Source organism: Bombina bombina, chromosome 6, assembly GCF_027579735.1.
Source record: "Bombina bombina isolate aBomBom1 chromosome 6, aBomBom1.pri, whole genome shotgun sequence".
Taxonomy (NCBI): domain Eukaryota; kingdom Metazoa; phylum Chordata; class Amphibia; order Anura; family Bombinatoridae; genus Bombina; species Bombina bombina.
In genome coordinates, this window is record NC_069504.1 from 542,810,190 (window position 1) to 542,836,826 (window position 26,637).

General features: G+C 40.6%; 1 protein-coding gene across 2 annotated transcripts in view; it reads left to right on the forward strand.

Annotated features, from left to right (window-relative positions):
• The window catches only part of DMXL2 (Dmx like 2), a 641,271-nt gene that overhangs the window by 233,391 nt on the left and 381,243 nt on the right, over window positions 1–26,637 (forward strand). For both annotated transcript variants that reach the window (XM_053717470.1, XM_053717469.1), the window contains exon 8: window positions 21,865–22,030. In XM_053717470.1, the coding sequence (XP_053573445.1) occupies window positions 21,865–22,030 (166 nt within the window). The remainder of the gene's footprint in view (window positions 1–21,864; window positions 22,031–26,637) is intronic.

A 26,637-nucleotide genomic window follows, 5' to 3' on the forward strand; every position in this document is an offset into this window, starting at 1 on the left:
GTTACTAAAATCCATGGCTGTTCCACACAGGACTGTTGAGAGGAATTAACTTCAGTTGGGGGAACAGTGTGCAGTCTTTTGCTGCTTGAGGTATGACACATTCTAACAAGACGATGTAATGCTGGAAGCTGTCATTTTCCCTATGGGATCCGGTAAGCCATTTTTATTCACACAGTAAATAAGGGCTTCACAAGGGCTTATTAAGACTGTAGACATTTTCTGGGCTAAATCGATCATATTTACACATATTTAGCCTTGAGGAATCATTTAATCTGGGTTTTTTTTGTAAAATAATATCGGCAGGCACTGTTTTAGACACTTTATTCTATTGGGGCTTTCCCTAATCATAGTCAGAGCCTCATTTTCACGCCGGTATGGCGCACTTGTTTTTGAGAACAGCATGACATGCAGCTGCATGTGTGTGGAGCTCTGCTACATAGAAAAGTCTTTCTGAAGGCATTATTTGGTATCGTATTCCCCTTTGGGCTTGGTTGGGTCTCAGCAAAGCAGATTCCAGGGACTGTAAAGGGGTTAAATATAAAAACGGCTCAGGTTCCGTTATTTTAAGGTTAAAGCTTCCAAATTTGGTGTGCAATACTTTTAAGGCTTTAAGACACTGTGGTGAAATTTTGGTGAATTTTGAACAATTCCTTCATACTTTTTCGCAATTGCAGTAATAAAGTGTGTTCAGTTTAAAATTTAAAGTGACAGTAACGGTTTTATTTTAAAACGTTTTTTGTGCTTTGTTATCAAGTTTATGCCTGTTTAACATGTCTGAACTACCAGATAGATTGTGTTCTGACTGTGGGGAAGCCAAGGTTCCTTTTCATTTAAATAGATGTGATTTATGTCATAATAAATTTAGTAAAAATGATGCCCAAGATGATTCCTCAAGTGAGGGGAGTAAGCATGGTACTGCATCATCCCCTCCTTCGTCTACACCAGTTTTGCCCATACAGGAGGCCCCTAGTACATCTAGCGTGCCAATACTCCTTACTATGCAACAATTAACGGCTGTAATGGATAATTCTATCAAAAACATTTTAGCCAATATGCCCACTTATCAGCGAAAGCGCGACTGCTCTGTTTTAGAAAATACTGAAGAGCATGAGGCCGCTGATGATATTGTTTCTGAAGGGCCCCTACACCAGTCTGAGGGGGCCAGGGAGGTTTTGTCTGGGGGAGAAATTTCAGATTCAGGAAAAATTTCTCAACAAGCTGAACCTGATGTGATTACTTTTAAATTTAAGTTGGAACATCTCCGCGCTCTGCTTAAGGAGGTGTTATCCAATTTGGATGATTGTGATTATCTGGTCATTCCAGAAACACTATGTAAAATGGACAAGTTCCTAGAGGCCCCGGGGCCCCCCGAAGCTTTTCCTATACTCAAGCGGGTGGCGTACATTGTTAATAAAGAATGGGACAGGCCCGGTGTACCTTTTGTACCTCCCCCCATATTTAAAAAATTGTTTCCTATAGTCGACCCTAGAAAGGACTTATGGCAGACAGTCCCCAAGGTCGAGGGGGCGGTTTCTACTCTAAACAAGCGCACCACTATACCCATAGAAGATAGTTGTGCTTTCCAAGATCCTATGGATAAAAAATTAGAAGGTTTGCTAAAAAAGATGTTTGTTCAGCAAGGTTACCTTCTACAACCAATTGCATGCATTGTCCCTGTCACTACAGCCGCGTGTTTCTGGTGCGATGAGCTAGAAAAGGCGATTATTAGTAATTCTTCTTCTTATGAGGAGATTATGGACAGAATTCGTGCTCTTAAATTGGCTAATTCTTTCACCCTAGACGCCACCTTGCAATTGGCTAGATTAGCGGCGAAAAATTCTGGGTTTGCTATTGTGGCGCGCAGAGCGCTTTGGTTAAAATCTTGGTCAGCGGATGCGTCTTCCAAGAACAAATTGTTTGACATTCCTTTCAAGGGGAAAACACTGTTTGGCCCTGACTTGAAAGAGTTTATCTCTGATATCACTGGGGGCAAGGGCCACGCCCTTCCTCAGAATAGGTCTTTCAAGGCCAAAAATAAACCTAATTTTCGTCCCTTTCGCAGAAACGGACCAGCCCCAAGTGCTACGTCCTCTAAGCAAGAGGGTAATACTTCTCAAGCCAATCCAGCCTGGAGACCAAGGCAAGGCTGGAACAAAGGAAAGCAGGCCAAGAAACCTGCCACTGCTCCCAAGACAGCATGAGATGCGGGCCCCCGATCCGGGACCGGATTTGGTGGGGGGCAGACTCTCTCTCTTCACTCAGGCTTGGGCAAGAGATGTTCTGGATCCTTGGGCGCTAGAAATAGTTTTCCAAGGTTATCTTCTGGATTCATCCTGTTCCATTAAAAGAACGAGGGATGGGGTTCTACTCCAATCTGTTCGTAGTTCCCAAAAAAGAGGGAACGTTCAGACCAATCTTAGATCTCAAGATCCTAAACAAGTTTCTCTAGGTTCCATCGTCCAAAATGGAAACCATTCGAACAATCCTTCCATCCAGGAAGGTCAATTCTTGACCACGGTGGATTTAAAGGATGCGTATCTACATATTCCTATCCACAAGGAACATCATCGGTTCCTAAGGTTCGCATTCCTGGACAAGCATTACCAGTTCGTGGCGCTTCCTTTCGGATTAGCCACTGTTCCAAGGATTTTCACAAAGGTACTAGGGTCCCTTCTGGCGGTGCTAAGACCAAGGGGCATTGCTGTAGTACCTTACTTGGACGACATTCTGATTCAAGCGTCGTCCCTTCCTCAAGCAAAGGCTCACACGGACATAGTCCTGGCCTTTCTCAGATCTCACGGATGGTAAGTGAACGTGGAAAAGAGTTCTCTATCTCCGTCGACAAGAGTTCCCTTCTTGGGAACAATAATAGACTCCTTAGAAATGAGGATTTTTCTGACAGAGACCAGAAAAACAAAACTTCTAAACTCTTGTCGGATACTTCCTTCCGTTCCTCTTCCTTCCATAGCACAGTGCATGGAAGTGATAGGTTTGATGGTAGCGGCACTGGACATAGTTCCTTTTGCGCGCATTCATCTAAGACCATTTCAATTGTGTATGCTCAGTCAGTGGAATGGGGACTATACAGACTTGTCTCCGAAGATACAAGTAAATCAGAGGACCAGAGACTCACTCCGTTGGTGGCTGTCCCTGGACAACCTGTCGCAAGGGGTGACCTCCCGCAGACCAGAGTGGGTCATTGTCACGACCGACGCCAGTCTGATGGGCTGGGGCGCGGTCTGGGGATCCCTGAAAGCTCAGGGTCTATGGTCTCGGGAAGAATCTCTTCTACCGATAAATATTCTGGAACTGAGAGCGATATTCAATGCTCTCAAGGCTTGGCCTCAGCTAGCGAGGGCCAAGTTCATACGGTTTCAATCAGACAACATGACGACTGTTGCGTACATCAACCATCAGGGGGGAACAAGGAGTTCCCTGGCGATGGAAGAAGTGACCAAAATCATTCAATGGGCGGAGACTCGCTCCTGCCACCTGTCTGCAATCCACATCCCAGGAGTGGAAACTTGGGAAGCGGATTTTCTGATTCATCAGACATTGCATCCGGGGGTGTGGGAACTCCATCCGGAAATCTTTGCCCAAATCACTCAACTGTGGGGCATTCCAGACATGGATCTGATGGCCTCTCGTTAGAACTTCAAGGTTCCTTGCTACGGGTCCAGATCCAGGGATCCCAAGGCGACTCTAGTAGATGCACTAGTAGCACCTTGGACCTTCAACCTAGCTTATGTATTCCCGCCGTTTCCTCTCATCCCCAGGCTGGTAGCCAGGATCAATCAGGAGAGGGCGTAGGTGATCTTGTTAGCTCCTGCGTAACCACGCAGGACTTGGTAGGCAGATCTGGTGAATATGTCATCGGCTTCCCCATGGAAGCTACCTTTGAGACGAGACCTTCTTGTTCAAGGTCCGTTCGAACATCCGAATCTGGTCCTACTCCAGCTGACTGCTTGGAGATTGAACGCTTGATCTTATCAAAGCGAGGGTTCTCAGATTCTGTTATTGATACTCTTGTTCAGGCCAGAAAGCCTGTAACTAGAAAAATTTACCACAAAATATGGAATAAATATATCTGTTGGTGTGAATCTAAAGGATTCCCTTGGGACAAGGTAAAGATTCCTAGGATTCTATCCTTTCTTCAAGAAGGATTGGAGAAAGGATTATCTGCAAGTTCCTTGAAGGGACAGATTTCTGCCTTGTCTGTGTTATTTCACAAAGAGCTGGCAGCTGTGCCAGATGTTCAAGCCTTTGTTCAGGCTCTGGTTAGAATCAAGCCTGTTTACAAACCTTTGACTCCTCCTTGGAGTCTCAACTTAGTTCTTTCAGTTCTTCAGGGGGTTCCGTTTGAACCCTTCCATTCCGTTGATATTAAGTTACTATCTTGGAAAGTTTTGTTTTTGGCTGCAATTTCTTCCGCTAGAAGAGTTTCAGAATTATCTGCTCTGCAGTGTTCTCCTCCTTATCTGGTGTTCCATGCAGATAAGGTGGTTTTTTACGTACTAAACCTGGTTTTCTTCCAAAAGTTGTTTCTAACAAAAACATTAACCAGGAGATAGTCGTGCCTTCTTTGTGTCCGAAACCAGTTTCGAAGAAGGAACGTTTGTTGCACAATTTGGATGTTGTTCGCGCTCTAAAATTCTATTTAGATGCTACAAAGGATTTTAGACAAACATCTTCCTTGTTTGTTGTTTATTCTGGTAACAGGAGAGGTCAAAAAGCAACTTCTACCTCTCTCTCTTTTTGGATTTAAGGCATCATCAGATTGGCTTACGAGACTGCCGGACGGCAGCCTCCTGAAAGAATCACAGCTCATTCCACTAGGGCTGTGGCTTCCACATGGGCCTTCAAGAACGAGGCTCCTGTTGATCAGATATGTAGGGCAGCGACTTGGTCTTCACTGCACACTTTTACCAAATTTTACAAGTTTGATACTTTTGCTTCTTCTGAGGCTATTTTTTGGGAGACAGGTTTTGCAAGCCGTGGTGCCTTCCATTTAGGTGACCTGATTTGCTCCCTCCCTTCATCCGTGTCCTAAAGCTTTGGTATTGGTTCCCACAAGTAAGGATGACGCCGTGGACCGGACACACCTATGTTGGAGAAAACAGAATTTATGTTTACCTGATAAATTACTTTCTCCAACGGTGTGTCCGGTCCACGGCCCGCCCTGGTTTTTTAATCAGGTCTGATGTTTTATTTTCTTTAACTACAGTCACCACGGTATCATATGGTTTCTCCTATGCAAATATTCCTCCTTAACGTCGGTCGAATGACTGGGGTAGGCGGAGCCTAGGAGGGATCATGTGACCAGCTTTGCTGGGCTCTTTGCCATTTCCTGTTGGGGAAGAGAATATCCCACAAGTAAGGATGACGCCGTGGACCGGACACACCGTTGGAGAAAGTAATTTATCAGGTAAACATAAATTCTGTTTTTATATATTACATTGTCATGTGAATACATGTTTCTTTTTAAAGACACGATTTCATCCTTACTTTTAGGATATTCACCTCCTGGTCAGCAGGAGGAGACAAAGAGCACCACAGCAGAGCTGTTAAATAGCTCCTCCCTTCCCTCCCACTCCAGTCATTCTCTTTGCCTACGTTAGTGATAGGAAGAGGTAAAGTGAGGTGTTAGTTTAGATTCTTCAATCAAGAGTTTATTATTTTTAAAGTAGTGCCAGCGAGTGCTGCTTTGTTCTGGGGTGTAGCCTTAGTCCATATTAGTCTCTACGGTAGAGCTTTTGGTGGCTTTAAAACAATGGGAATTGGTGGGACATAATTCTCACTGCGCCTCCCATACTGATGCTGCCCAGTCTAAAGAAAACCTGAAACATTTTACTCAGGGCTTTCGTTGTCTATCCAGGTCCATGGGAGGGAGAGGACCTCTTAAACCTGGAACTGCCTTACTGCCAGGCAGAACATGAGGTAAGTGCTAATCTTTTTTCTTGGGGCAAAAAGGTTCTCAGAGAAGGTTTTGGGCACTTTCTAAAATTTTCTTAAAAAAAAAAAAGACCTCATTTAACTTGATGTTAAAATTCCTCTTGATTTAACAGGGGATATTAGGCAGTTAAAATGCAGGCAATGGCTTGTCTTTCTTTCCCCTGGCTAATAATAAGGGCTGCCTGGGTGAAAGACACAGTATTTCTGTTTACATTTTTATTTGCGCTTGCGTTGCGTTTTTGCTCAAATGGAGAGAGAGGAAGATACTCCCTAATACTCTGTTGGGCACAGATTAATATTCCGGACACTAAAGGACTGTGCAACTTAATCACATGTTGCTAGTCAGTCTGTTTGTTTGTTTGATCCCAGGGGTGTAAATGGCGACCGGGAGATACTTGTTTGCCTTTTATTTTTTATATAGGCTACCAGTGTAGGTACAGTGTCTGCAGTTTTAGCCTTTTACTCCGGCGCCTTTACTCAAGAACAATGGTGACCGGGAGGTAAATTGGGTGATGCCCACGAGGGGCGGAGTTGTAAAAATGGCGCCAAGGCTTCTGTCCTCCCTCCTGTCAGTGGGATTTGCACTAGGAGTGGAGGATGGCGCAGTGTAGAGAGTCTCTTTCTTCTGGTATCTTCCGATTATCGGAAGATGTGGGGAAAAATTTTGTCTCAATAATTGCGCTCTGGTTAGCGCTGCAATGAGTTCAGCTTTCGTGTAGGCAGGTTATCTACCACTTTAGCTGGGTCAAACTGAGGGTATAGATGAAAAGTTCATAATTTATCTGCAATGTTGGTCATAATAATAAAGATGTGTTTTCCTTTTAACATTTAAGGGACAGTACCACTTGCCATATATGGACTCTATTTGCAATTGGTGAAGTTCTTTCTTTTGCATGATGTACAGAGTCCACGGATTCATCCTAACTTGTGGGATATTGTCCTTCCTGACAGGAAGTAGCAAAGAGAGCACCACAGCAGAGCTGTCTATATAGCTCCCCCCTTAACGCCACCCCCAGTCATTCTCTTTGCTGGCTCTAAGCAGGAAGAGTAAAGAGAAGAGGTATTAAACTGTTAGTTTTATTTTATCTTCAATCAAGTGTTTGTTATTTTTAAATGGTACCGGTGTTGTACTATTTACTCTCAGGCAGGACATAGATGAAGATTTCTGCCTGGAGGATTGTGATCTTAGCATTTGTAGCTAAGGTCCACTGCTGTTCCCACAGAAGCTGATGAGTACAGGAAAACATCAGTGTGAGGAACTGTTTCTTGCTATGCAGCAATGAGGTATGTTCAGTCATATTTTCTGCAGAAACTGTGTTAACTCAGAAAGGCTGACAGTGTCCCCATTAGGGGAAGGGTAAGCAGTAATCCTAGTTTTATCAGAGGTTTTTACTAGCTTGCATAAAGGGTTCATTTTTTGTGGGCACTCAGTTCGTTATGTGAATTTGAGACAAACGTTTTTGTGTCTGGGAGTAACGTTTTCTGTTTTATGGGACATTTGCTTGAGGGTTCTTTTGGGGTTGTTTATAACCCACATGGCTTTCAGGTAGGCTTTGTTAGTTTTGTGTAGGCCCCAGCAACATCGAGTGAGGTGGGCGTGGCCTACATTTACAAGCAGCAAGCAACTTCTTCTGAGGGACTAATTGAAGCTTTAAACCCCATATTATCACTTCCTAAGGGCAGGTAGGTGCTAATAGGGATTTTAACCGGTTTTAGACATATTTCAATCCGTTTTTTTCATTTGGGGGTTTATTGCTTATTAACTTGTGGTGCAATCCTTCTAAAGCTTAGTGGGTACACTGTTAAAATTTCAGAAAAATTGAAGTAATTTTAACCTGTTTTGCAGTTTGTGTATGCCTTTTTTTCTCTTAAAGGCACAGTACCGTTTTTGCAAATTGTGTTTTTTTCATTAAATAAAATGTTTTCCAATCTTGCTTCCTTTATTACTAGTCTGTTAAACATGTCTGACACTGAGGAAACTCATTGTTCAATTTGTTTAGAAGCCATTGTGGAACCCCCTCTTAGAATGTGTCCCACTTGTACTGATATGTCTATAAATTGCAAACAGCATATTTTGACTTATAAAGGTTTGGCATTAGATGATTCTCAGACAGAAGGAAATCAGGTTTTGCCATCTAGTTCTCCCCAAGTGTCTCAACCAGTAACGCCCACACAAGCGACGCCAAGTACTTCTAGTGCGTCTAATTCTTTCACCTTGCAAGATATGGCTTCAGTTATGAATACTACCCTCACAGAGGTTTTATCTAAGCTGCCTGTGTTGCAAGGGAAGCGCAGTAGCTCTGGGTTAAGAACAAATGTTGAGCCTTCTGACGCTTTAGTAGCCGTATCCGATATTCCCTCACAATGTTCTGAGGTAGGGATGAGGGATTTGCTGTCTGAGGGAGAGATTTCTGATTCAGGAAAGATGTTCTCTCAGACAGATTCAGATATGATGGCGTTTAAATTTAAGCTAGAGCACCTCCGCTTATTGCTCAGGGAGGTTTTAGCTACTCTGGATGATTGTGACCCTATTGTAGTTCCAGAGAAATTGTGTAAAATGTACAAATATTTAGAGGTTCCTGTTTACACTGATGTGTTTCCGGTCCCTAAGAGGATTTCCGACATTGTTACTAAGGAGTGGGATAAACCAGGTATTCCGTTCTCTCCCCCTCCTGTTTTTAAGAAAATGTTTCCCATTTCTGACACCATAAAGGACTCATGGCAGACGGTCCCTAAGGTGGAGGGAGCTATTTCTACCCTGGCTAAGCGTACAACTTTACCTATTGAAGACAGTTGTGCTTTCATTGATCCTATGGATAAAAAATTAGAGGGTCTCCTAAAGAAAATTTTTGTTCATCAAGGTTTTCTTCTTCAACCTATAGCATGCTTTGTTACTTTAACCACTGCAGCTGCCTTTTGGTTTGAGGCTCTAGAAGAGGCTCTTCAGATGGAGACCCCACTAGATGATATTTTGGACAGAATTAAGGCTCTTAAGTTGGCTAATTCTTTTATTACAGACGCCGCTTTTCATCTTGCTAAATTAGCGGCTAAGAATTCAGGTTTTGCCATTTTAGCGCGTAGAGCGTTATGGCTTAAGTCCTGGTCAGCTGATGTGTCCTCTAAATCTAAGCTTTTGTCCATCCCTTTCAAAGGTAAGACCCTTTTCGGGCCTGCATTGAAAGAGATCATTTCAGACATTACTGGAGGGAAGGGTCATACCCTCCCTCAGGATAAGTCAAATAAGACAAGGACCAAACAAAATAATTTTTGTTCCTTTCGAAACTTCAAGAGTGGTCCCTCTACCTCTTCCCCTGCTGCAAAGCAAGAGGGGAACTTTGCTCAATCCAAGCCAACCTGGAGACCTAATCAGGCTTGGAACAAGGGAAAACAGGCCAAAAAGCCTGCTACTGCCACTAAGTCAGCATGAAAGGGGTAGCCCCTGATCCGGGACCGGATCTAGTAGGGGGCAGACTCTCTCTCTTTGCTCAGGCCTGGGCAAGAGACGTTCAGGGTTCTTGGGCAGTAGAAATTGTAACCCAGGGATACCTTCTAGATTTCAAGGATTCCCCTCCAAGGGGGAGGTTACATCTTTCTCAATTGTCTGTAAACCCGACAAAAAGAGAGGTGTTCTTACGCTGTGTAGAAGACCTTTTTACCATGGGAGTGATCTGCCCAGTTCCAAAAGCAGAACAGGGGCAGGGGTTCTACTCCAATCTGTTTATAGTTCCCAAAAAGGAGGGAACCTTCAGACCAATTCTGGATCTCAAGATCCTAAACCAATTCCTAAGAGTTCCATCTTTCAAGATGGAGACCATTCGGACTATCTTACTATTGATCCAGGAGGGTCAATATATGACCACCGTGGACTTAAAGGATGTGTATCTGCACATTCCTATCCACAAAGATCATCACCAGTTCCTCAGGTTCGCCTTTCTGGACAAGCATTATCAGTTTGTGGCTCTTCCTTTCGGGTTGGCCACGGCGCCGCAAATCTTCACGAAGGTGCTAGGGTCCCTTCTGGCGGTTCTAAGGCCATGGGGCATAGCAGTGGCGCCTTATCTAGGTGACATTCTAATTCAAGCGTCGTCCTTCCAACTAGCCAAGTCTCACACGTACTTAGTGTTGGCCTTTCTAAGGTCTCACGGGTGGAAAGTGAACGTAAAAAATAGTTCTCTTTCCCCCCTCACAAGAGTTTCATTTCTAGGGACTCTGATAGACTCGATGGACATGAAAATATTTCTGACGGAGGTCAGGAAATCAAAGATTTTGTCCACCTGCCGAGCTCTTCATTCCATTCCTCGGCCGTCAGTGGCTCAGTGTATGGAGGTAATCGGACTAATGGTAGCGGCAATGGACATAGTTCCATTTGCTCGCTTGCATCTCAGACCACTGCAACTATGCATGCTCAATCAGTGGAATGGGGATTATGTGGATTTATCGCCTCAGATAAATCTGGATCAAGAGACCAGAGACTCTCTTCTTTGGTGTTTGTCACAGGATCATCTGTGCCAGGGAATGTGTTTCCGCAGTCCAGAATGGGTTATAGTGACGACAGACGCCAGTCTTCTGGACTGGGGCGCAGTCTGGAATTCCCTGAAAGATCAGGGTTTGTGGACTCGGGAGGAGGCTCTCCTGCCGATAAATATTCTGGAATTAAGAGCGATATTCAATGCTCTCCAGGCATGGCCTCAGCTGGCTTCGGCCAGATTAATCAGGTTTCAGTCGGACAACATCACAACTGTGGCTTATATCAATCATCAGGGCGGAACAAAGAGTTCCTTAGCGATGATAAAGGTCTCAAGGATAATCCAATGGGCAGAGGCTCACTCTTGCCATCTGTCAGCAATCTATATCCCAGGTGTAGAGAACTGGGAGGCAGATTTTCTAAGTCGTCAGACTTTTCATCCGGGGGAGTGGGAACTCCATCCAGAGGTGTTTGCTCAGCTGGTTCGGCTATGGGGCACACCTTAGTTGGATCTGATGGCGTCTCGTCAGAACGCCAAACTTCCTCATTACGGCTCCAGGTCAAGGGATCCTCAGGCTGTACTGATAGATGCTCTAGCAGTACCCTGGTCGTTCAACATGGCTTATGTGTTTCCACCTTTCCCTCTCCTTCCACGTCTGATTGCCAGAATCAAACAGGAGAGAGCATCAGTGATTTTGATAGCGCCTTGCGTGGCCACGCATGACTTGATATGCAGACCTGGTGGACATGTCATCCCTTCCACCATGGTCTCTGCCATTGAGACAGGACCTTCTGATTCAAGGTCTATTCAAGCATCCAAATCTAATTTCTCTGCAACTGACTGCTTGGAGATTGAACGCTTGATTCTATCAAAGCGGGGTTTCTCTGAGTCAGTCATAAATACCTTGATTCAGGCTCAAAAGCCTGTTACCAGGAAAATTTATCATAAGATATGGCGTAAATATCTTTTTTGGTGCGAATCCAAAGGCGGCTTCTGGAGTAAAATCAGGATTCCTAGGATTTTGTCTTTTCTCCAAGAGGGATTGGAGAAAGGATTATCAGCTAGTTCCCTAAAGGGACAGATATCTGCTCTGTCTATTTTGTTGCACAAGCGTCTGGCAGATGTTCCAGACATTCGGGCCTTTTGTCAGGCTTTAGTTAGAATTAAGCCTGTGTTTAAACCTATTGCTCCGCCATGGAGTCTAAATTTAGTTCTTAGAGTTCTTCAGGGGGTTCTGTTTGAACCCATGCATTCCATAGATATCAAGCTTTTATCTTGGAGTTTTGTTCCTAGTTGCTATCTCTTCAGTTTGATGAGTTTCTGAACTATCTGCATTACAATGTGACTCTCCTTATCTTGTGTTCCATGCTGATAAGGTGGTTTTGCGTACCAAGCCTAGGTTCCTACCTAAGGTTGTTACTAACAGGAATATCAATCAAGAAATCGTTGTTCCTTCTCTGTGTCCTAATCCTTCTTGTAAGAAGGAACGTCTGTTGCACAACTTGGACGTGGTTCGTGCTTTGAAATTTTATTTGCAGGCAACCAAAGATTTTCGTCAAACATCTTCTTTGTTGTCTATTCTGGAAAGCGTAGGGGTCAAAAGGCTACGGCGACTTCTCTTTCCTTTTGGCTGAAAAGCATCATCCGTTTGGCTTATGAGACTGCTGGACAGAAGCCTCCTTAAAGGATTACAGCTCATTCTACTAGAGCGGTAGCTTCCACATAGGCTTTTAAAAATGATGCTTCTGTTGAACAGATTTGTAAGGCTGCGACTTGGTCGTCGCTTCATACCTTTTCAAAATTTTATAAATTTGATACTTTTGCTTCTTCGGAGGCTATTTTTGGGGGAGAGGTTTTTCAAGCAGTGGTGCCTTCCGTTTAGGTTCCTGTCTTGTCCCTCCCTTCATCCGTGTCCTAAAGCTTTGGTATTGGTATCCCACAAGTTAGGATGAATCCGTGGACTCGGTACATCATGCAAAAGAAAACAAAATTTATGCTTACCTGATAAATTTCTTTCTTTTGCGATGTACCGAGTCCACGGCCCGCCCTGTCTATTCAAGATAGATAGTATTTTTTTATGTAAACTTCAGTCACCTCTGCACCTTATAGTTTCTCCTTTTCTTCCTTGGCCTTCGGTCGAATGACTGGGGGGTGGAGTTAAGGGGGGAGCTATATAGACAGCTCTGCTGTGGTGCTCTCTCTGCTACTTCCTGTCAGGAAGGACATTATCCCACAAGTTAGGATGAATCCGTGGACTCGGTACATCGCAAAAGAAAGAAATTTATCAGGTAAGCATACATTTTGTTTTTTATTTCATTTTGCTGCTATATGTGAGGCAGGGTGATTTAGCATTATTTTTTCTATCTCACATGCAGTGCCCTGTGGTTCCTTGCTATTTACAATCTGGGATTGCGGCACAAGACATAGTTTCCCTAATATCTATGATGTCTTTGGACAGTAATATGACATGCCAATTAGCTTGTTTCTGCGCTCAGAAATAAGAAATTACTTTTAAAATTTTAAGAGACAGCAACGTTTTTTAGCTGTTAATTTTATTTAAGGAATTTCAACTGTTTATTTTGTTTAACTCATCCTTTGTGATAGGATGGAACAGGAGCACACAAAAAATAGTTACTTTTTAAATTTAAAGAGACAGTAACGTTTTTTTATTAACAGATTTTTTCTGAACCTACTTCTTCTCAGGCGTTTGCTGTTTAGGAGTCTGACGTGGTCAATCTAGGCCAAAAATTTCTCCTATAAGTGTATCACAAAATTTTTATGTCCCACATGCAGTGTCCTGCGTTTCCTCTCACACTCCACCCGGAGTTACTCTGCTTTTCTTGCATTCTATGTTTTTCCCGCGTGGCTGAAAAACATTAATAGAGGACTTATTGTTTAATCATTTGAGTGATTGATTCAGTAGTGGCTAATCCGAATGGTTCTTCCCTGTTAACTGAAAGAGGAAGATACAGAGAATTCTCAGACTCGGATGAATATTATATTATTTTTGATCCTGAGATTGTTTTTCTTTCAGTGTTTTAGATTGACATTTCCATTTGTTACTTTAGGAGGTTTTAGCTATCCTGGGCGACTCCGACTCTACTGGCGCAATCTATACTTGTGCGTCCAGTAATTTATAAGGAATGGAAGCGTCATCATTCCCTATATTTAAAAACATATCCTCCATAGCCGACTCAGCTAGGGAGTTTGGGAAAATATTTCCTAGGGTGGAAGAAGTTGTTTCCAGCTTAACTAATTGGCCTGAGGCTACTAAGTCGGAAACTTTCCTTGATAAAATCCAGGATAGGTTAAAAGCAAAGGGGCTAATTTCTTTACTTTCAAGTTATCAAACTGGGAGCATGGGTTTCAGGTTTCTCTGTTCCAGCTCACAGAGCCTTATGGTTAGAGCCTTGTTCTTCAGATGTATGATTTAAGTCTAAACTTGTCGGCAATAATTTATTTTGAAATTTAAAGGATTTCAACAAGAAAAAAAAGAAAAAGAAAAAAGAAAATTTTTTCTCCCAGAGGCAGATTTTCTACAGATCAGACAAGAGGAGAGGCGCTCTTACAATGTGTAGGAGACCTCTCAGACCTGGGAGTTATTGTTCCAGTCCCAATACAGGTACAGGTTTTTTTATTTTTTATCCCAGTTGGTTACCAAATAATGAAGGAACCTTTAGACCACTTTTTTAGATCTCAAGGGTCTAAACATATTTATTAGTGTACCGTCCTTCTAGATGGAAACTATTCTTTCCATTCTTCCCTTGATCCGAAAGGGTCAATTTATGAGTAGATTTAAAGGACGTGTACCTGTATGTTCCCATTCTAAGGGATCATCACAAGGTTTTAAGGTTTGCCTTCTAGCCAAACATTTCCAGTTTGTGGCTCTTCCTTTTGGTCTTGCCACGGCTCTCAGAATCTTCACAAAGGTTCTGGGGTCTCTGATTGCGGTGCCTCGTTTAAGAGGCATTGCGGTGGTGTTGTATCTGAGCAACATTATAGTTCAGGCGCCGTCCTTTCAGCTAGCAAATACTCACACGGAATTGGTAGTGACTTTCCTAAGGTCACACGGGAGGTGAATCTAGAAAAGAGCTCTTTAGTTTCTCATACAAGAGTGACCTTTCTATGGACCATCATAGACTCTCTGAATATATTACACCAAGTGAACAATGGCACTACTCTGGCTTTTCCTTATCAAATACGTAACTGGTAAGGGATTAATTATATTGGTAGCCCCAATACGGAAAGGAAATGGTGCTCATGCATAAATTCTAGATACAAACACATAGGAGAATAGGTATGAGAGAATACCTGTACTCCAAAAGTATGCATATATAGCACTCTGGGCCCTGACTAAAGAACAGGAATTCCCTAACTGGATAAATAAAATATAACCTTTATTGCCAACAAAATATAAAAAACCAAAATTGTTTGGTTAAATGACATACACATTAAAATACGCTCCGGTATCATTAATCAATGTAATAAATTATATAGATCACAAAATAAGTTGATTCGACCTGTATATGTTCTCAGTTAATGTGATCTAGATAATAAAAAATCATGAAGTTGCACCCAACGTAACAAATTATGAGGGGTCTCACATTATAGTTGGATGATCAGTCACATTAGTGAGCTGAAAAGCAAATAAAGTTCTGATGTGCCCAAATAAGTCCTCTTTATCAAGGCAGTTATATAAATGTTTGTAGAGCTAAAGTATAGCATGCAGTGATATTATGCTCATATGCACAAATAGATTTGTATAGTAATGTAAAAATAACATGATGTAACGCTCATGTTATATTATTTGCGTTTATAGTTCTATACACACATACAAAAACATGGTCTAAATATAGGTATAATAGAATGGAGTACCTGTATTAGGTGTAGAAGTAACAAACACCAAGGAGTTCACTAATTATAGTATATGTAAATAAAGTCTCCCCTATAGGTTGATTCACTTATAGAAAATGCTCTAATGGTTAATTGTTCTAATGGTTCATAGTAAACTGTCAGAGTCTGATCTGAGCGATATAAGAGATTAGAATCGTTATCAACATAACTCACGCAGGGCTGGTCATATGTGTTTTAAATCTCAGTAATATTCATTGACTACCCATTGTATCTATTTCCAATTCAGTTATGGAATGTATCAGATTTATAACACTTGTAACTAGCCAAACTCACACGTTGTTCTTGGCGTTCAATCACACAGTGTGAATAAAGAATTCCTTAAAGTTCAATATAAATGCCTATCAATGTATACTATTAACAAAACCACGAGTATATTCAAGTGTTAAATTCTGTAATGAAGGGGAAATGTCCCTATAATTAGGTTTGCACTATAAATAAGGTACAATGATTTAATTACATAGTATTCCATCAAAATCTTATCAAATAAAGATTTGGTGTATTGTGTATGTAAAGCAGTGCTCTTAGTGTGTATGGCAAAAAGCACTCACATATCGGCACTAGTAATTCCCAGTGAGTATACCTATAAATGTAAATTATTAATCTAGTCAACAATGTGACAGGGTATTAACTATAATAGAGAGAGGGTAATGTTGCCAAAGTATTTAGAAATGCTAGTGTCATGCATATATAGCTATACTAGGCACTCTTACACTCCGTGTTAATACCTCTCAACCGGCAAAAATACCAGTCTGGTCCATGGGACTAATGCAACATTAACTAGGTATGATATAGTCTGAGCTGCAGTAACTCGACTAGTAGGATGTTATTGAGACTAGTGTCATCTATTGTAGACATCAAAAGTTAGCGTAAAAATATATCAGCTGCATTAGTTACGGTGTAGCACACCCTGGGCTGTGATAGCGTAGTTATAAACGTACTATTAAAACTATTAACATCCATTCACAATATTAGATATAGATGTGAGTGTGTCAGCTGGAGTAACTCGCACACAATCTGGATTGTGAATTACAATGGGTATAGTACACACTCAGCTAAGATAGCGTAATCGTTAAGATTCTATTGGAGCTGATGTCATCTGGTCAGAGAATCAAATGTTAATGTAAGTATATCAGCTACAACGATAACAGTATAGCACAGCCTAGGCTGTGGTAAAGTGATTAACAATATAATGTGAGAGCTGTTATCCGGTCACAGCATGTAATTTAAACATGAACACTAGTATCATCTATTGTAGATATCAGAAATTAGCGTAAAAATATATCAGCTACATTAGTTACGGTATAGAACACCCTGGGCTGTGATAGCGTAATTATAAACGTAATGTTAATGCTATTTTCATCTGGTCACAATATTAGGTATAGATGTGAGTGCGTCAGCTGGAGTAACCCTCACACAATCTGGATTGTGAATTACACTAGGTAATAATACATACTCTGCTAAGAAGGCGTAATCGTTAAAATTCTATTGGAGCTGATGTCATTTAGTCAGAACATCAAATGTTAACTTAAGTATATCAGCTACAATGGTAACAGTATAGCACAGCCTAGGCTGTGGTAACGTGATTAGCAATATAATGTGAGAGCTGTTATCTGGTCACAGCATGTGGTTTAAGCGTGAACATATCAGTTACACTAAGTCTGGCACAACCCAGACCATAAACAAATTAACTATAATAGTGAGAATGAGAGAGCAACTTAAGCGATTTTACGCACTCACATCTATACATTTGATTCTCTGACCAGATGACATCAGATCCAATAGAATCTTAACGATTACGCTATCTTAGTTGAGTGTGTACTATACCCATTGTAATACACAATCCAGATTGTGTGTGAGTTACTCCAGCTGACACACTTACATCTATATCTAATATTGTGAATGGATGTTAATAGTTTTAATAGTACGTTTATAACTACGCTATCACAGCCCAGGGTGTGCTACACCGTAACTAATTCAGCTGATATATTTTTACACTAACTTTTGATATCTACAATAGATGACACTAGTTTCAATATCATCCTACTAGTCGGGTTACTGCAGCTCAGACTATATCATATCTAGTTAATTTTGCATTAGTCCCATGGACCAGACTGGTATTTTTGCCGGTTGAGAGGTAGTAACACGGAGTGTAAGGGTGCCTAGTATAGCTATATATGCATGACACTAGCATTTCTAAATACTTTGGCAACATTACCCTCTCTCTATTATAGTTAATACCCTGTCACATTGGTGACTAGATTAATAATTTACATTTATAGGTATACTCACTGGGAATTACTAGTGCCGATATGTGAATGCTTTTTGCCATACACACTAAGAGCACTGCTTTACATACACAATACACCAAATCTTTATTTGACAAGATTTTGATGGAATACTATGTAATTAAATCATTGTACCTTATTTATAGTGCAAACCTAATTATAGGGACATTTCCCCTTCATTACAGAATTTAACACTTGAATATATTCATGGTTTTGTTAATAGTATACATTGATAGGCATTTATATTGAACTTTAAGGAATTCTTTATTCACACTGTGTGATTGAATGCCAAGAACAACGTGTGAGTTTGGCTAGTTACAAGTGTTATAAATCTGATACATTCCATAACTGAATTGGAAATAGATACAATGTCTCAGAATCTGACTGGGTAGTCATTGCATATTACTGAGATTTAAAACACATATGACCAGCCCTGCGTGAGTTATGTTGATAAAGATTCTAATCTCTTATATCGCTCAGATCAGACTCTGACAGTTTACTATGAACCATTAGAACAATTAACCATTAGAGCATTTTCTACAAGTGAATCAACCTATAGGGGAGACTTTATTTACATATACTATAATTAGTGAACTCCTTGGTGTTTGTTACTTCTACACCTAGTACAGGTACTCCATTCTATTATACCTATATTTAGACCATGTTTTTGTATGTGTGTATAGAACTATAAACGCAAATAATATAACGTGAGCGTTACATCACGTTATTTTTACATTACTATAACAGTATATTTGTGCATATGAGCATAATATCACTGCGTGCTATACTTTAGCCCTACAAACATTTATATAACTGCCTTGATAAAGAGGACTTATTTGGGCACATCGGAACTTTATTTACTTTTCAGCTCACTAATGTGACTGATCATCCAACTATAATGTGAGACCCCTCATAATTTGTTACGTTGGGTGCAACTTCATGATTTTTTATTATCTAGATCACATTAACTGAGAACATATACAGGTCGAATCAACTTATTTTGTGATCTTTATAATTTATTACACTGATTAATGATACCGGAGCGTATTTTAATGTGTATGTCATTTAACCAAACAATTTTGGTTTTTTATATTTTGTTGGCAATAAAGGTTATATTTTATTTATCCTGTTAGGGAATTCCTGTTCTTTAGTCAGGGCCCAGAGTGCTATATATGCATACTTTTGTAGTACAGGTATTCTCTCATACCTATTCTCCTATGTGTTTGCATCATAGAGTCTCTGTCTATGAAGATTTTTCTGACAGACGTCAGGAAATTAAAGATTTTTGTTACTTGCCTAGCTCTGCAATCTTCTCCTCGCCCTTCAGTGGTTCAGTGCAGGGAGTTAATAGGTCTGATGGTAGCGACGATGGACATCGTCTTGTTTACTCGCTTTCACCTCAGAGCTCTGCAGTTGGACATGTTCAAATAATAGATTATCCCCTCGACTTCTGTCGTCACAGGAGACAAGGTGTCTCTTCCTTGGTGGTTGTCTCTAGATCATCTTTCCCAGGGAACGTGTTTTTGCAGACCTTTCTGGGAGATTGTGATAACAGATGCCAGCCTTCTGGGGTGGGGGGCAGTTTGGGGCTCCTTGAAGGCTCAGGGGATATGGTCTTAGATAGAGTCTTTGTTACCCATAATCTTTCTGGAACTGAGAGCGATCTACAATGCTCTTTTGGCCATGGCCTCAGCTGGCTTCGGTTTAGTTTATCAGGTTCCAGTCGGACAACATTAAGTCAGTTGCCTACATCAATCATCAAGGATGAACAAGAAGTTCCTTAGCGATGGCAAAGGTCTCCAAAATAATTCAGTGGGCGGAGACCCATTCTTGTTGTCTGTCGGCAATTTCTATCCCAGGAAGGCGGATTTTCTGAGCAGACAGACTTTTTATCCGAGGGAGTGGGAACTTCATCCGGATGTGTTCTCCAGTCTGATCGTCAAATGGGGTCAGCTGGAGTTGGATATAATTGCATCCAGGCAGGATGCCAAACTTCTGAGGTTCGGGTTGAGTTCCAGAGATCCTCGGGCGGATCTGATGGATGCTCTGGCTTCAGTGATTTTCATAGTACCAGCCTGAGGTTTTGGTATGCAGACCAGGTAGAGATGCCGTCTTTACCTCCTTGGTGGCATCCACTTCGAAAGGAGCTTCTGAATCAGGGTTTTTCCATTGTCCAAATCTAGATTCTCTGAAGTTGACTGCTTGGAGATTGCACGGCTGATTCTAGCCAAGCGAGGTCTTTCTGACTCAGTCATAGACACTTTGATTCAGGCTCGTAAACCTGTCACTAGAATGGTTTCTCATAAGATTTGGCGTAAATACCTTTATTGGTGCGAATCCAAGGGCTGCTCCTGGAGTAGAATTAGGATTCCTAGACTTTTATCTTTTCTCCAGGACAGATTGGAGAAAGATTTATCAACAAATTCTTTAAAGGGTCACATTTTAGCATTATCTATCCTGTTACACAAGCGTCTAGCTGATGTCCCTGACGTTCAGTCTTTTTGTCAGGCCTTAAGCAGGATTAGGCTTGTGTTTAGACCAATTACTCCTCCATGGAGTCTTAATTTAGTTCTCAAGGTTCTTCAAGGGGTTCCATTTGAACCTATGCATTCCTTAGATATCAAGCTGTTATCTAGGAAGGTTTTATTTTTGGTAGCGGTTTCTTCTGCTCACTGAGTTTCTGAGCTCTCAGCATTACAATGTGAGTCTTCTTACCTTAATTTTCATGCGGATAAGGTCGTATTACGTACGAAATTTTGATTTTTCCCCAAGGTTGTTTCTGATTGAAAAATTAATCAGGAGATTGTTGTACCTTCCTTGTGTCCTTATCCTTCTAAGAAGGTGAGGTTCTTACACAATTTGGATGTAGTTCATGTTTTGAAGTTTTATTTACAGGCGACTATAGACTTTTGCCAGTCTTACTCTTTGTTTGTGGTATTTTTAGGCAAACGTAGGGGACAGAAAGTTACGGCTGTTTCTCTTTCTTTTTGTCTGCGGAGTATTATACGTTTGGCATACGAGACTGCTGGACAGCAGCCTCCTGGATTACGGATCATTCAACTAGGGCTGTTTCTTCTTCATGGGCATTCAAAAATGAAGCTTCTGTGGAACAGATTTGCAAGGCTACAACTTGATCTTCTCTTCACACTTTTTCAAAGTTCTACAAATTTGACTCTCTTGCCTCGGCTGAGGCTGCTTTTGGGAGAAAGGTTCTTCAAGCAGTGGTGCCTTCCGTTTAGGTTCCCTGCCTTGTCCCTCCCTTATCATCCGTGTACTTTAGCTTTGGTATTGTATCCCACAAGTAAGGATGAAATCCGTGGACTCATCGTGTCTTTAAAAAGAAAGGAAAATTTATGCTTACCTGATAAATTTATTTCTTTTTAGACACAATGAGTCCACGGCCCGCCCTGTTCTCTGAGACAGGGTATTATTTTTTGTAAACTTTAGACACCTCTGCACCTTGGCTTTTCCTTTCGCTTCCTAACTTCGGTTGAATGACTGGAGTGGGAGGGAAGGGAGGAGCTATTTAACAGCTCTGCTGTGGTGCTCTTTGCCTCCTCCTACTGACCAGGAGGTGAATATCCCACAAGTAAGGATGAAATACGTGGACTCATTGTGTCTAAAAAGAAATAAATTTATCAGGTAAGCATACATTTTCTTTTTTTAAAAGCTTTATTTTTATATATTTTTATGTTTTTGTAATAGAGATAATGTTTTCAAATTTGTAGTTTTTTTTAATTAGTTTCATTAATCCATTCACAAAGTCATGCTCTCTCAGAGGTTTCTATAAGATTATTTTGGGCAATTTCTAGAAGATATCACAGGGGCTTGGCTTTGCAGTTATCAAATCTGCGAATTTGGGTCCGCAGAGATAACATACCTCCTCTTCACAGCCAAAATTTTATAAATTTAATATAGTGTTGAGAAAAATATATCTGCACAAGTGGCTAAGTGTGAGTAATGGATAATTTGCTTTGATTTATCTATCTTTGTTTTAATGATATATAAACTACTCAGTAATTTTCTGATATAACTGTAAAAGTATTCTAAAAAGTTATTATTCTAAAAATTAAACTTTCATATGGTTGTAAATATTAAGATTAGAACAGCCAGCAAGAATGAGTCTTTAATGTAGAAAACCATGATTTAAATTGAGTCTTACTATCTAGTGATTTAAATCATGATTTAAATTAATTTGATTAACTCACATCCACCCTATTAACATAATTTCCTTTTTTCTGCTTTAGAGGTTCTGTTTGCAATGTTTTACTTACTTCTTGTCAAGATGGCATTTGTCGTGTCTGGGCTGAAACTTTGTTGCCTGAAGATAGTCTTCTTGGAGGTCAAATAATTGAGTGTACCACTTCATCTTATGCAGGGAAGCAAAAAGAGAAAATCAATCAATCACTTGAGGTAAGATTAATGAGATAAAAATATGTATTTGATAAATCTGTCACCATTAGCCACTGAACTTCAGCATAGTCAAGAAGGCAGAGCAGAATTAAAAAGAAAAAAAAACACAAAGTGAAGCATGAGGAGGTTCTCATTATGTTCTTTTCCTCAGAATTTGAAGAAAGGAATTTAACATCTAATTTACTCTCATGCTCATCATAACAGCACATGAAAACAGCATCAAAACAGAATTGCGCATGAAATAGGAACTGGTATCTGGATTTGTACAAAGGCATTGAGAATTACAATACGGGAAGGCATAGCAATCTGGTGGCAACAGGACAGTAATCACCTTTTATCTTACATAGATTTCTCGGATCTGTCTTTGTTCTATTTATGTGAACTACAGTTATTTTGCATTGACTGTTCATCTTGATCTATTTGACCCCCTTACTGTTCCATGTGAACTGTAAAGGTATTTTCATGCTTCCTACTGCCTCAGTGCTTTTTGCCTCTTCAGTCAGAATATCATGTCTTTTCCACACCATTTATTAGACCTGTCCGAGTCTCCTGAAAACCTTTCTACCATTATTTAGTGTTTATTGTAAAAATGCTGATGTATCTCCTCCAGCTAATTTACATCCAAGCTGCTGTTTCTAAGGCACATTTGCTTTTCAGAACAAGTTTGTTTCTGTCTTAATGGCTAAACTATTAGCTATTTGTGCTGGAGGCTTCTTTTTGTTCATGCTTCTTCATCTGTAATCTTACAGATACAATGGATGGGTGCTGTCTGGGGGTCTCAAAAGTGCATAAGGAGTTTGGTCTCCTCGGGAAGCAAGGTTACCTATTATTATTTCTTTCCTATGGCATGGAGAGTCCACAACATCATTCCAATTACTAGTAGGCTATTCAACTCCTGGCCAGCAGAAAGAGGCAAAGAGCACCCCAGCAAAGCTGTTCAGTGTAACTTTCCTTACCCATAATCCCCAGTGATTCTCTTTGCATCTATCAATGAAGGTTGTGCGAAGATGGTGTCTGAAGATATTTAATCCTTTTATGGGTACTTTTCCCTGCAAGCAAGGATTGGGGTCTAGCTGTGTCCACGTCAATCCCTTTAGTAAGATTAGTGGTGGCTTTTAGCAGTTTAAAGGCGGCAAGGTAGTGCTTGCTTTACTTTTAACACTTTGCTACCTCTTTTTAGAAAGCCAGAGTTGGTTACTCTGTTCTTTCTTTTCCTACTGGTCCCTGACAGGGAGTTGAGTACCTGTCACACCGAAGTAGCAGTTATCTGTCCTGCAGCTGGATCTAAGGTAAGTGCCTTTGATTTCTAGGTACTGAAGGACAGCAGCACTTAAGAGGTTAATCCTCATATGGATCTATGCTGGCACATAGTAATCCTTATTAGTAAAGGAATCATATTGTGGACATATTTTTGACACTTTATGTGTTTGAAATAAAAGAGATTTTTATCACAGTGTAAGATTTACTGATCTCTAAGATGCATTGCGGCTTAGCATACAGTATATAATCAGGGATTTGCTGCTTCCAGGTATTTGTATACAGACCCAGGTTTTATAGTATGTGGGGACTGGCTCTTAAATTTTCCACTTTATTTCCCTGCATTGTCTGTTTTCTACAAATATGGCTTTATATATTTGTATTTGTATTACATTCCCTCATTTTTACTAACTGCTGAGGGACCGGACCTTTAATGGCACAGTTAGTCTTCATACTTAGAAGTATTTTCCTGTGCCTTTCCTTTTTATCAGGTTAAATGCCGTAGGCTTATTTCATCTTGGAGCCTGTCATTTTGTTTCCTCCCCCTGCAGTTTGCGATCACTGTAGTTATGCCATTTTCGCATACTAGGCTGTACCTAGTCAGACTTTCTTTGTTGCCGCTCCATGTGCGCTTTTTGTCAGAGTCCTGTTTAGTGCTGGGGTACGCAGTTTTTTCCGCCATTGTGGGCGGGTACATTTTAGCCGTTGTGATAGTTTGGTAGAGATGCGCTCGGCATCCATTATCAAGGGATCTCTTTCATAGAGATTGTGAGGGAGGATCTGCAGGCTGTCGATGTTTATCGATCCCCCTTTTTTTTTTCTTTTTTTTTTTAGCAAAGGTTAACTAAGAACTGGCTGAGACTCAACTATATTTCTATTATGTTAACACAAAAGACGGTAACTCAGTGTTATGAGTTATGTACTTAGTGTATTAAGTGTTATGTTCTCATTATGTACTCGCCGTGTAATGAGTATCATGTGTACACTCAGTGTAAGGAGTATTATGTACACACACTGTAATGAGTATTATATACACACAGTGAGTGTAATGTGTTATGTATACATAGTGGATTAAGTGTTATGTTAAGTACTATGTACACACAGTGTAATGAGCATTATGTACACACAGTGTAATGGGCATTATGTACACACAGTGTAATGGACATTATGTACACACATCTTAATGAGTTTTACGTATGCAGAACATGTCTGGTGCAATATTTAGTTGGTAAATAGCCATTATCCTGTTTTGATTTATTTGAGCCTACTTGGAAACAGTTAAGGTAAGCTTCACAATACACATCTTTGACTTCCTTCTTTGGCTATTGTGCCAGTTTTCTGGGTTGAGGCGCTGTCTGGAAGTCTTGAGGAGAGCAAAGAATTTGTTCTCCTCTGGAGGCGAGGCCACCAATTAACATCTTGGAACTCTGAGTGATTCTACAAGCTATTCAGACCTGCTCCTTCCTCAGGAAGGAAAAATACATCCATTTCTCAGCCAGTCAATGTCAAGGCTGTGGCATATATAAATCGTAAAGGGGAGACTTGCAGTTCCCTAGCTATGCAGGAACTGCCCCAGGTTCTATCCTGGGTAGAAAAGTACCAATGTTCCCTATCAGCGATTCTTATTCCAGGAGTGAAGAACTGGGAGGCGGATTACCTCAGCCATCAATCTGTTCTCCCAGGAGAGTGGTTTCTTTACGAGAAGATCTGAGATAAGGTAGTGTCAAGTGGGGTTTGCCGGATATTGTTCTGATGACTTCCCACTTAAATCTCAAACTTCCAGTTTACTGTGGCACATCTATGAATCCAAATGCTCAAATGTTAGTTTCCTTTGTGTGCCCATAGAATTTTTGTCTAGCCTATCCGTTCCCTCCTTTTGTTCTTTTTCCTAGAGTTTTTGTTTGAATCAAGCAGGATTTTGCATCAGTAATTCTGATAGCTCCAGCATGGCTCTGCAGAACATGGTATGTGGACCTGCTTCAGATGTCTTCTCATCTTCCATGGTTCTTTGTCATAAACAAGATCTCTTGTCTCATGAGCATCTATTTCATCTAATTTTAATGGCGCGGTGGTTGAACACCTATTTCTGAGACATAGTCGTTTTTCCGACTCAGTAATTCACACTTTGCTGCAAGCTAGGAAACCTGTGACTCTAGGGATTTATCAGATTTGGAAGGTATACTTTGAGTGGTGTTCTTCCAGAGGTTTTTTCGGACATTCCTCTAGGATTCCTAGACTTCTCCTGTTCGTCCGTATGGGTTTGACAAAGGATTGTCTGCTAGCTCTTTAAAGGGACAGTATACAGCATGTTTCATATAACTGCATGTAATAGACACTACTCTGAAGAATAATATGCACTGATACTGATATAAAAAGCTAGTATAAAGCCTTTTAAAAGCTCCCAGTTTAGCACTGTTGATGAGTTTAGACTGGGACACCAACTGAATTGGGCTTGGAAAGCAGGAAGGGCAGACACTCCACCCTCCTCTGCATTTTAAAATTTAATTTAAAAATAACCAAAACTATACATTTTTACAAAAAAACTCCCAGATGGGTTATATAAATATATAATCTACAAAACATTTATGCAAAGAAAAATCTAGTAAATAGTGTCCCTTTAAATGGTCAATTTTCTGCCCTTTCAGTTCTCTTCCACAAAAAGTTAGCTGCACTTCCTGATGTTCAGACTTGTGTCCAGGCTTTGGGGAGATTTAGAGCAGTGGTGATACCCATCTCTCTGGTTTGGTTTTGAATTTGGTCCTTTTTGTCATACAAGGGTCCTTTTGATCCTATGCATAACTTGGATATTGAGTTGTTATCCTGGAAAGTTATTTTTCTGCTGATCATTTCTCCAGCTAAAAAAAAGTCTGACTCATCTGGTTTATCTTGTAAATCTCCTTTTCTGCTTTTCCATAAAGGTAAAGCAGTTCTTCATACAAAATATGATTTTCTTCCTCTGAAAATATAAACAATGAAATTTTTGTTCCTTTGTTGTGTCCAGATCCTTCTAATTCTAAGGAACAACTTCTTCATAATCTTGATGTTGTAAGAGCATTAAAGTTCTATCTTCAGGCTAAAGAATTTAGAGTTCTACTTTATTCATTCAGTATTCTGATTCTTGTAAAGGTCAGAATGGCGGTAGCCTTTGCTTCTTGGCACAAAACAAGTAATTTTCAAAGCTTCTTGATAGCAGGACATTTTTCCCCTAAACGTATCTCAACTCTTTCCTCCAGATCAGTTGCTACTTCCTGGTTTTTCAAAATGATGCATCAATGGAGCAGATTAGCAAAGCTGCAACTTGGTCTTTTCTGCATACATTCTTCATTTTTTACCGTTTTGGATGTTTTTTT